The sequence below is a fragment of the Pelobates fuscus genome, chromosome 6 (assembly GCF_036172605.1).
Source record: "Pelobates fuscus isolate aPelFus1 chromosome 6, aPelFus1.pri, whole genome shotgun sequence".
NCBI classification, from domain to species: domain Eukaryota; kingdom Metazoa; phylum Chordata; class Amphibia; order Anura; family Pelobatidae; genus Pelobates; species Pelobates fuscus.
Genome location: NC_086322.1, coordinates 305,385,544 through 305,397,782, shown reverse-complemented (window position 1 = coordinate 305,397,782; position 12,239 = coordinate 305,385,544). Strand labels below are relative to the sequence as shown.

The 12,239-nt window shown below is 44.6% G+C and overlaps 1 protein-coding gene across 1 annotated transcript in view; it reads left to right on the top strand.

Moving 5' to 3' along the window:
* Positions 1 to 7,320, top strand: part of KCNG1 (potassium voltage-gated channel modifier subfamily G member 1) — a 37,932-nt gene extending 30,612 nt beyond the window's left edge. The window contains exon 3 of the mRNA XM_063459693.1: positions 4,434 to 7,320. Within this exon, the coding sequence (XP_063315763.1) occupies positions 4,434 to 5,204 (771 nt within the window). The 3' untranslated portion in view covers positions 5,205 to 7,320. The remainder of the gene's footprint in view (positions 1 to 4,433) is intronic.
* Positions 7,321 to 12,239: the final 4,919 nt, after the last annotated feature.

The window sequence follows — 12,239 nt, the reverse complement described above, 5'->3', positions numbered from 1 at the left end:
GTCAATCATTGTTATAAGCTCCGCCCTTTACACCTGGCAGTCAGTATAGAGAGAGCCGCCTCCATCTTAGCTCCCTGTCAATCATTGTTATAAGCTCCACCCTTTACACCTGGCAGTCAGTATAGAGAGAGCCACCTCCATCTTAGCTCCCTGTCAATCATTGTTATAAGCTCCGCCCTTTACACCTGGCAGTCAGTATAGAGAGAGCCGCCTCCATCTTAGCTCCCTGTCAGTCATTGTTATAAGCTCCGCCCTTTACACCTGGCAGTCAGTATAGAGAGCCACCTCCATCTTAGCTCACTGTCAATCATTGTTATAAGCTCCGCCCTTTACACCTGGCAGTCAGTATAGAGAGAGCCACCTCCATCTTAGCTCACTGTCAATCATTGTTATAAGCTCCGCCCTTTACACCTGGCAGTCAGTATAGAGAGAGCCGCCTCCATCTTAGCTCCCTGTCAATCATTGTTATAAGCTCCGCCGTTTACACCTGGCAGTCAGTATAGAGAGAGAGCCACCTCCATCTTAGCTCCCTGTCAATCATTGTTATAAGCTCCGCCCTTTGCACCTGGCAGTCAGTATAGAGAGCCACCTACATCTTAGCTCCCTGTCAATCATTGTTATAAGCTCCGCCCTTTACACCTGGCAGTCAGTATAGAGAGAGCCGCCTCCATCTTAGCTCCCTGTCAATCATTGTTATAAGCTCCACCCTTTACACCTGGCAGTCAGTATAGAGAGAGCCACCTCCATCTTAGCTCCCTGTCAATCATTGTTATAAGCTCCGCCCTTTACACCTGCCAGTCAGTATAGAGAGAGCCACCTCCATCTTAGCTCCCTGTCAATCATTGTTATAAGCTCCGCCCTTTACACCTGGCAGTCAGTATAGAGAGCGCCACCTCCATCTTAGCTCCCTGTCAATCATTGTTATAAGCTCCACCCTTTACACCTGGCAGTCAGTATAGAGAGAGCCACCTCCATCTTAGCTCCCTGTCAATCATTGTTATAAGCTCCACCCTTTACACCTGGCAGTCAGTATAGAGAGAGCCACCTCCATCTTAGCTCCCTGTCAATCATTGTTATAAGCTCCGCCCTTTACACCTGGCAGTCAGTATAGAGAGAGCCACCTCCATCTTAGCTCACTGTCAATCATTGTTATAAGCTCCGCCCTTTACACCTGGCAGTCAGTATAGAGAGAGCCGCCTCCATCTTAGCTCCCTGTCAATCATTGTTATAAGCTCCGCCCTTTACACCTGGCTGTCAGTATAGAGAGAGCCACCTCCATCTTAGCTCCCTGTCAATCATTGTTATAAGCTCCGCCCTTTGCACCTGGCAGTCAGTATAGAGAGCCACCTACATCTTAGCTCCCTGTCAATCATTGTTATAAGCTCCGCCCTTTACACCTGGCAGTCAGTATAGAGAGAGAGCCGCCTCCATCTTAGCTCACTGTCAATCATTGTTATAAGCTCCACCCTTTACACCTGGCAGTCAGTATAGAGAGAGCCACCTCCATCTTAGCTCCCTGTCAATCATTGTTATAAGCTCCGCCCTTTACACCTGGCAGTCAGTATAGAGAGAGCCACCTCCATCTTAGCTCCCTGTCAATCATTGTTATAAGCGCCGCCCTTTACACCTGGCAGTCAGTATAGAGAGAGCCGCCTCCATCTTAGCTCCCTGTCAATCATTGTTATAAGCTCCACTCTTTACACCTGGCAGTCAGTATAGAGAGAGCCACCTCCATCTTAGCTCCCTGTCAATCATTGTTATAAGCTCTGCCCTTTACACCTGCCAGTCAGTATAGAGAGAGCCACCTCCATCTTAGCTCCCTGTCAATCATTGTTATAAGCTCTGCCCTTTACACCTGGCAGTCAGTATAGAGAGCGCCACCTCCATCTTAGCTCCCTGTCAATCATTGTTATAAGCTCCACCCTTTACACCTGGCAGTCAGTATAGAGAGAGCCACCTCCATCTTAGCTCCCTGTCAATCATTGTTATAAGCTCCACCCTTTACACCTGGCAGTCAGTATAGAGAGAGCCACCTCCATCTTAGCTCCCTGTCAATCATTGTTATAAGCTCCGCCCTTTACACCTGGCAGTCAGTATAGAGAGAGCCACCTCCATCTTAGCTCCCTGGCAATCATTGTTATAAGCTCCACCCTTTACACCTGGCAGTCAGTATAGAGAGCGCCACCTCCATCTTAGCTCCCTGTCAATCATTGTTATAAGCTCCGCCCTTTACACCCGGCAGTCAGTATAGAGAGAGCCACCTCCATCTTAGCTCCCTGTCAATCATTGTTATAAGCTCCACCCTTTACACCTGGCAGTCAGTATAGAGAGAGCCACCTCCATCTTAGCTCCCTGGCAATCATTGTTATAAGCTCCGCCCTTTACACCTGGCAGTCAGTATAGAGAGAGCCGCCTCCATCTTAGCTCCCTGTCAGTCATTGTTATAAGCTCCGCCCTTTACACCTGGCAGTCAGTATAGCGAGCCACCTCCATCTTAGCTCCCTGTCAATCATTGTTATAAGCTCCGCCCATTACACCTGGTATTCAGTATAGAGAGAGCCACCTCCATCTTAGCTCCCTGTCAATCATTGTTATAAGCTCCGCCCTTTACACCTGGCAGTCAGTATAGAGAGCGCCACCTCCATCTTAGCTCCCTGTCAATCATTGTTATAAGCTCCGCCCCTTACACCTGGCAGTCAGTATAGAGAGCGCCACCTCCATCTTAGCTCCCTGTCAATCATTGTTATAAGCTCCGCCCTTTACACCTGGCAGTCAGTATAGAGATAGCCACCTCCATCTTAGCTCCCTGTCAATCATTGTTATAAGCTCCGCCCTTTACACCTGGCAGTCAGTATAGAGAGCGCCACCTCCATCTTAGCTCCCTGTCAGTCATTGTTATAAGCTCTGCCCTTTACACCTGGCAGTCAGTATAGAGAGCGCCACCTCCATCTTAGCTCCCTGGTAATCATTGTTATACACAGAAAGGAGGAGACATGTAACAATGTTTTGATTTCTCCACTTCGTTTGCATTGTGTGCCCTGACTGTGCCTGGTCTGAACTGGATTCTGATGAAATTTGGTAAATATTTAAAATAAACGTAAAAGAAAAAGGAGTATCTCATGAGTAAAAATTTTAGCACAAGTTATAGGTGATTTTCAATGTTGTATTCAATAAATAAATGTATTGTAAATTCCAGAGAAGAGACAGTTGCCCTTTAAAACTCAAACTCAAACCAAACAAAACAATTGCTCGCTAGACTCCATAATGTTTCGATTTACTTGGCCATTTACTGCTTTCAGACCCTAACAGGACACACCGCGGTCATTGCTAACACCTCAACCATCTAAAAATCATCGGCATACGATTCCTGGCAGCATAAACAAACAACATAAATTGCAAGCATAGCTGGAACCTTCATGTTCAGTCATGGCACGCGATAGTGGTTATGGTGCCTGGAGTGATTCTTTTAATGTAGCCTATATATGGTGAATGTTCATGTGTATTGAAAGTGATTTGAGACATGAGTTAATTCGCTAAACTCTGAATTGTAATGAACTAAATACCAAATGACAAAATTTAGGCTGAAATGGCCAAACAGTGACTATAGCCAATGTAAAAATCCTTCCAGATCAGATATCGCCATTTAGATTCAATTCGCTACAATTCCGTGTTTAATTAATAAACAATGCGTTGTCTGTGCTCTGTGTTGGTAATCAGTGCCCAGTGTACGAACTGCTCGAGTAGAGGAAAGTGATTTAATTCGTATTATTTGTATTCTCATTGTAACACGCAGTGCGCAGTACGTTAGCCATTACATTCCCTTAATATGCTATATCTGGCGTCACCTGTCACAAGTAGCCACTTTTTATTTATATAATTAATGCAGACCATGCAGGCGCACAGGTAAAAGCTATAATCAGGCCGATCCCGGTTAGTATAAGAAATCGGGCTATGTATACGTATCCCAGTGGGTTTTCTGTTATGAGATACGCTGTCACATACTAGTTGGTGCAGACACTCACAGAGCTGACATCATGAGAAGCCGCAATGTCGGAGCAATTGCTGCAAATGTAGGACTTTCTATAGTGAATTTCTTTCATGAATTTAAGCATGTGTTAGTTTTTTTATTTCTGTGTTTATACATCTATGCAAAACCTTAAAGAAAAGGTTCATCAAGCTTTTAGACACCAAATCGTCAAGGCAATGGTCAGTGCGCAATGATTCAACCAGTGTCAGAATTTAGAATTTGTGGCTCTCTCTTTACATTTACTACACCAATTCCCGTCATACTGAGTGAGAATCCAGACGTTCTATGATAGGAGGCCTGGAACAGGGAAACAGTAAAGCAATGCATTGTTTCACAATAGAATGAAATAATTGTTATTAGACTAACCAGATCAGTAACATGTTAATTTTTATTTTATTTTTCCCAGGGCCAGTGCTCAAAAATGTGCTACAATATTTTCATCGTTGAGTCTGTCTGCGTGGGCTGGTTTTCCCTCGAGTTCCTGCTGCGTTTCATCCAGGCGCCCAGCAAGTTTGCTTTTCTGAGGCGACCACTGAACCTTATAGACATTGTAGCCATCTTGCCCTACTACATCACGCTGGTCGTTGACAACACTTCAACTGGGCAAAAGAAGCCAGGATCTGGAAACAGCTACCTGGACAAAGTGGGCCTGGTTCTGCGCATACTGCGTGCCTTGAGAATTTTGTATGTGATGCGCCTGGCCAGGCACTCCTTGGGCCTACAGACATTGGGGCTCACAGCCAGACGTTGCACTCGAGAATTCGGACTCCTGCTCCTCTTCCTGTGTGTGGCTATTGCCCTTTTTGCTCCCTTACTCTACTTGATTGAGAATGAAATGGCGGACTCCCAGGAATTCACCAGTATCCCCGCATGTTACTGGTGGGCGGTGATCACGATGACGACAGTAGGCTATGGAGACATGGTCCCCAGAAGTATTCCGGGACAAGTGGTGGCACTCAGTAGCATTCTAAGTGGAATTCTGCTCATGGCTTTCCCGGTCACTTCTATCTTCCACACTTTCTCGCGTTCCTACATCGAGCTGAAACAGGAGCAGGAGAGGCTGATGTGTCGCAGGGCGCAGCTGCTTCTGAAAACAAAGTCTCAGCTGGGCGATATCTTACACGGGAGCGACATATTGTTTGAAAGCGTATCTTCGGAGACGAAGGACAATGACTGAAAAGGAATTGACTGTGGATGCACAGCTGCGTCTATATGAACGGACTCGGGTTTCTGTTTGCCCAGAGACCATTTGAAAGCAGTGGCTTATATACTGCTTTATGGAAATAAAGCTACACTGAGTATCCATTCCTTGCTCTCTCGTTCCCTTTTAGCAACTGTGAGTGTGACTGTTTAAGTGCTGGAAGAGAGTTATTGCTCACTCTGGAACTTCCAAATCTACTGTGAAAGAAAGGAGATGCTCCCTTGATGGGGTGTCAGTGATCCCTTCGATTGCCTGGTGCAATGAAGCAACACTAGATCCCTACAGCGGTGGCTCCTCTGTTTTCTTTGTGTATTTATGTAGGTTTTAGGTCCAAGAAACATGGTACTGGCTACTAAAGTATAATTGAAGATCCAGGAAATAACTCCTGGGTCCAAATCACAAGTAGCCCTGCACCAACAAGTCCGATCACAACGGACCCTCCTAGCATGAGATGTTTCCATTCGCTGCTCCTTTGCCAGGTCATGTTTGCAGGTACTGTGGATGTTGGGGTTTGATGACAATTGACAGTCCCTAACATGGCACAGATAATTCTGCTCCCACGTGGAGACCTCCAAAGCTTTCTGATGTGTTTTCAAGAAACAGAATAGAGTCTTTTCCCAGCATGCAGTGTCTGTCAGCGGTCCTCCTGATCGTTACCCATCCCAGTAAATCAATCATTCATAAGGAGTCAGTCCAATTTAGGGGTTTAATGAAAGACTCCAAGGTGAATTTATAAGCCATACAATGTAGTCTACTAAAAATGTGTTCCTCTTACAGCAAATCCCTAGCCTCTGATCCTCTTTCAGTTCCATCCACTGAAATAGGAAGTGGCTGGAACTTTATAGCCAATCCTTGATGTCCCACTGAAACTAATATGAGCCGCATGATAAATGTGCTCTGTTAGTTATAATGGGGACGTCTGGCCAGCAATGCACAGCAGTAAACTCACAAAGTTTTGCTCACGAATGCCTTATTTTATGATTGGGATAATTAACTTTTAATGCTTTTAAATGGACCTCCAACTGGTACATGAATGTGTGCTCTGAACAAAGAGCATATCATTCTGTCTATACATTGTGTTAAAACAATTGCTAGCAAATGTATAGATTTTTAGAGACATTTAGATAAAAGATTCCCCCTGGTTAACAATTAATTCTCAGCATACTGACTGTACCAATTGTATATGCATATGTGGAAGATTGACTGACAGATGATGGTAGGAGAACCCATCTACGGATGGTTCTCCTGCTCTTTGTCACAGCAACAAGGAACTCAGGAAAGCAGTTGAAGTTGTCACTCCATTGAGAATCCAATGTGCTGAAAGTGATTTAGCTGGAAGTGGGGGTGGATAGGTGTCTAACATCAATAAAAATGAGACCCAGACAGTGACACAAAATGATATAGAGGGAAGTCAGTACTGAATCAATATATATTAAATGTATAACTTAACTTTATGATAAATTATATTTTAATGTATTTAACACTTAAGGAGATATTGGGATGAAAAGTTTATTTTAATGGTTTATGAATATGTGAAGAAGATGTTAGAATTTCACTTGGAGTCTCTCTTCAATTATATTTCCCAGATCTAGCATTGATAGATGTTTTATATAGCTAGTGCATTTTTACTTCCAATAGATTGCAAGCTCTTTGGCCCTACAAGAATTACAATGCGTCCCACTAGTGTGATGTGCACGGAGGATTAAACACAGAAAGCTGTGAGTCCCTTGTCGGGGGGTATTGTAGTCAAACTTAGTATTGCTTTGACTGTGGTTTGTTTGACGTCAGAGTGACCCATCCTGTAAGTAGCGCAATGTTGCTAAAATGAAACGTGTTTGTCTGGTCGTAGATTTCATTAGCATTAACTTCAATTTACTGCAAAAAAAATAAAATAAAAAAAAAGGGAATTCTGCCTCCAACCTCTATAGCTTTAATAGTGTGTATTTTTGTTTCAGCAGGATGTTCAAAATAAAAATCACACTGCAGTTTAAATCATATTTTTGCCATAAATTATATTATTTATACAGATTTGTATATTTGTGTAAATACAGCTGTGTCAACATGAATTGTGTTGAATAAAGAGTTGAAGATGTCGTGTTGTTTATTATACACATTGTCCAGGCCGACCCTCCTGAAGGGTGTCTACCGATAAACAATGAACTCACTGAGCAGGAAACCTGGTCAAGCCGGTCTAAATCTTTCAATGTCGGTTTTCTACAACTCTTGGTGATGTAAAAATCGTTTAGGGTTTATACACTAGAAAGCAAATGTTGGTGAATTGAGACCCATATTTCAGGCTAAAATAGTAGATTTGGGAAAAAATTTGCAGCTTGACTAGTTTAGCCTGCATTTCAGTTTTCAATGACGTAGCTACATAGTTACAAAACTGAAAAAGAGATTCTGGTTCCTTTAAGTTCAGCCTTTGTCATATCTGTTTTTTCTGTTGATCCAAAAAAAGGCACAAAAAAAAACAGTTTGAAGCTCTTCCAATTTTGCAACAAACTAGGAAAAAATTCCTTTTTGGCCCCAGAAAAGGCAGTCAGATGTCTCCTTGGATCACGGAGCTATTACCGCACCAATTATAAATGATATCCCTATTCATTTCACCTTAGTGAATAGGTTTCCACATGACAATCTGTTCAGTAACTCTTCCTGCTTGAAGTCATTAAAGGACAGGAGAACGTAGCAAAGGCCGGTGAGGTGGCAAGTTTACTCGAAAAGACCCAAAAGGTCAACCTTCAACGAACAATTAAAAAAATGTAAAAAATAAAACGCCACGCACCGCCTGTGAATACTGAAATCTTACGTTGTAATGGAAGCAGATCTGCTCGGGATGTGAGAGAATATCTGACCTTTTTACAACGTCACTCTCACTTTTGATTGACATGTTTTGTCTGTTGAGGGTATTTCATTTATTGTCATTTTCGGCTGTTTCTGGATTTACATTCCATTTCTGTATTAACCCCTTAAGGACACATGACATGTGTGACATGTCATGATTCCCTTTTATTCCAGAAGTTTGGTCCTTAAGGGGTTAAAGGACCACTCTAGGCACCCAGACCACTTCAGCTTAATGAAGTGGTCTGGGTGCCAGGTCCAGCTAGGGTTAACCCATTTTTTTATAAACATAGCAGTTTCAGAGAAACTGCTATGTTTATTAATGGGTTAAGCCTTCCCCCAAATCCTCTAGTGGCTGTCTCATTGACAGCCGCTAGAGGCGCTTGCGTGATTCTCACTGTGAAAATCACAGTGAGAGCACGCAAGCGTCCATAGGAAAGCCGACGGGGCGGAACGGAGGAGGATCGGAGGCAGAGATCGCCCCGCCCAGCGCTGGAAAAAGGTAAGTTTTACCCCTTTTCCCCTTTCCAGAGCCGGGCGGGAGGGGGACCCTGAGGGTGGGGGCACAAGTATGGAAAACAAGTATGCCGCAGGATGAGTAGAAATATGTAAAATCCAGAATTTTGTCCAGATGTAAATTTCAGATTTAAGGTCAAAATAGCTAAACTAGAAAAATGCTTCCCGATATCTGTTTCCAGATCAGCTACTTTGGCCTTTTATTTGAGGCTCACTTTGAATCCTCACTTTTAGTAAATAGCCCTCACAGGGCATTCAATGTAACCAGTTTCTGACACCAGCCCCAAGCGTTCTTTCTTTTAATTTATATGATGTTAGTGTTTGATTAGTTCAATATTAATGAAACATACAATGACAAGATACACAGAAAATCTACTTTCACTGGGTGCGTCCAGGTCTGAGACCCGTACTGTCGTTATTTAATGTGATACGAAATTCTCACCATGAGTGTCAGCAGAGGCTATCAGAAATGGGGTGAGCACAGTGGAATCGAGGGCAGAAGCTTAAAAACAATATAGAGAAGTGTCAACGTGGGAAGTCCCGAGGAGCGAGAGCTGAAATGGTACGAGGATGTGTATACGATCCATTGCCAACAAGTCTTCGTTTAGCATAAAATCTTCTCTGATGATTTGGCAACAAGCGCCTCCATGAACATTTAGGATTTTACTGCTGATAGGGAACAGCAACACTATACACCATGGTGGTGGTGAAATTAATCCTTTTTATACCCCTAAGGCAACCTCAATTTTTTTTTTTTACTGCATCATCATATGCTTCCATCTGTTAACTTCACTTTGATAACCAGCACCACTATGTTCACATGACATGAAATGAGTTTAAAGGAACACTCTGGGCACCATGACAACTCCCACTGGGTTTTAATACAGGGGTGTGTTTGTATGTGATGTTTGTGTTTGATTGCTGGGATGTGTCTGAATGTAATATTCACTTTTAAATGCGGATGTACATTTGTGTGAAGTATTTGTGTTTGAGTGAAGGGGTCTTTGTCTATCCTTTTGCCGTCTGAATGCATGGGTGTCTTTGTATGTAATATTTGTGTTAGATTGCAGGAGTGTGTGTTTGCATGTTGTGCTGGTATACACTACCACATACTTAAACACATATACATACACGCAAATTTATATAGACACCGACACATACACACACATAGATACACACCAACACATACACACAACTTAACATTTACATACACTGACATATACACACATTCTAAAACACAGATGCATATCCTGACACCCACACACACACGTGATATTTTTAATATTTCCAGTCACCCTCCTGTTAGTTTAACTTAAGTGTCCAGGAGGGTGGCTTGGAGTCCTGGTCCTGCTGCTGCTGGCAGGGCCGCCACCCTAACTCAGCTCAGGGTCTGGGGCCCGCCTCCAATCCCGCCCACAGGGTCCGCCTCCAAATACCGCCCACAGGAATACACACACAGACACAAACGCACACACTGATACAAAAGGACACAGATACATACTAACAGACATACATACTGAAACAGACATACACCGACATACATACTAACACACACACATAGACATATACTGACTGACACATACATACTGACACACACACAAACATACTGACACACACAAAGACATACAAACTGACACACAGACATATACTGACTGACACATACATACTGACACACACACAGACACACAGACATACATACATACTGACACACACACAGACATACTGACATACATACTGACACACACACAGACATACTGACACACACAAAGACATACATACTGACACACACACAGCCATACAAACTGACACACACACATACATACTGACACACAGACAGACATACTGACACACAGACAGACATACATACATACTGACACACACACACAGACATACTGACACACACAGACATACATACTGACACACACACAGACATACATACTGACACACACACAGACATACTGACACACACACAGACATACTCACACACACACAGACATACTGACACACACAGACATACTGACACACACAGACAGACATACTGACGCACAGACATACATACATACTGACACACAGACATACTGACACACACACACATACATACTGGCACACACAGACATACATACTGACACACACACAGTCATACTGACACACACACAGTCATACTGACACACACACAGACATACTGACACACACACACAGACATACTGACACACACACACACACAGACATACTGACACACACAGACATACTGACACACACAGACAGACATACTGACACACAGACAAACATACTGACACACACACACAGACAGACAGACAGACATTCTTCAGTTTCCTACCTTTGAAAGAGGCTTCCTTCCCTGGGGTCCAGTGTGCTGGCTGGGGTAGTTGGGAGTCTGGCTCTGCTTGCTCCCCCTCCTCACTGGATCATGGCTCAGCAGCCTCCCGCGCGGCCTGATGTCTGTGAGGTGGGAGGAATTGATTTGCGGACGTCACTTCCTCCCATGCAGCCGTTAAGCAAGGGCCCGGTCGCGCTGTTAAAGGGCCACAGCGCCGACCGGACCCCTGATGGAACATGCTCACTGGGTGGCCCTAAGGGTATGGCCCACCCGGTGGGCCCCCTTAGTGTTCGGGCCCCGGTGCAGCCGCAATACTAGCACCGCGGGCCCATTAGGTAGGGAAATATTTAAAAAAAAAAAAAATAATGTTATTGCAGGCAGCGGGGCCCACGGGGCAGCTGCTTTGGGCCCCCCATGAGTAACTGGGCCCAGGGCAGCTGCCCCGTTTGCCCCTCCTTAAAGACGGACCTGCATACACGCATACAGGCATACATACTGACACACACATACTAAGACATACACACATATACAGACACACAGGCATACATAGTGACAGACAGACACATACTAACATACATACAGACACACAAGCATGAGGACATAAAGACACATACATACATACAGACACCGACATACATACACACATACATACATACACACAGACATACATTCATAATGACATACAGACATACATACATTCATACTGGCATACATACATATATACATACAGACACACACACAGAGCTCATTTTCCAGCCACCCTCCTGTTTCTTACCTTTTCGTTGCAGGGGGGTGGCTGGGGCTGATGGGAGTAGTCGGCACGGCTCTCCCTCACTGTCTGGCTTGCGCTCCTCCCACGCGGAGTGAGCTGGGAGGAAGTGACCACTTCCTCCCAGCAGCACTTGCTCTGCGGCTGCGCTTTTTTGTTTGTTTTGTTTTATTTAAAGAGGCCCGGTCGCGCCATACCACGGCCACAGCGCTGACCGGGCCCCTGACCGGGCCCCATCAGCGTGCGGGCCCCGGAGCAACTGCACCAGCGTCAGTTTTGCCTCTACACGTGGCAACCATTGCCACCCCCTGATGGCGGCCCTGGCTGCTGGTGGTGGTAGTGAGAAGTCTGGAGCAGCTCTTGAGTGCTCCTCTCCCTCCTGCGCTGTCTCCCTGCATCATGCTGGGAGGAAATGACAGGCTGTCAATCCCTCCCAGCTGGCAGACACTGGATCGCCGCACTCAACCAGGCCCCTGTTCAGCAGTAATGTTTTGCGGCGCCCCTGTGTGCCTGTCGCGGCGCTCCAGGGTGAATGGCACACAGTTTGGGA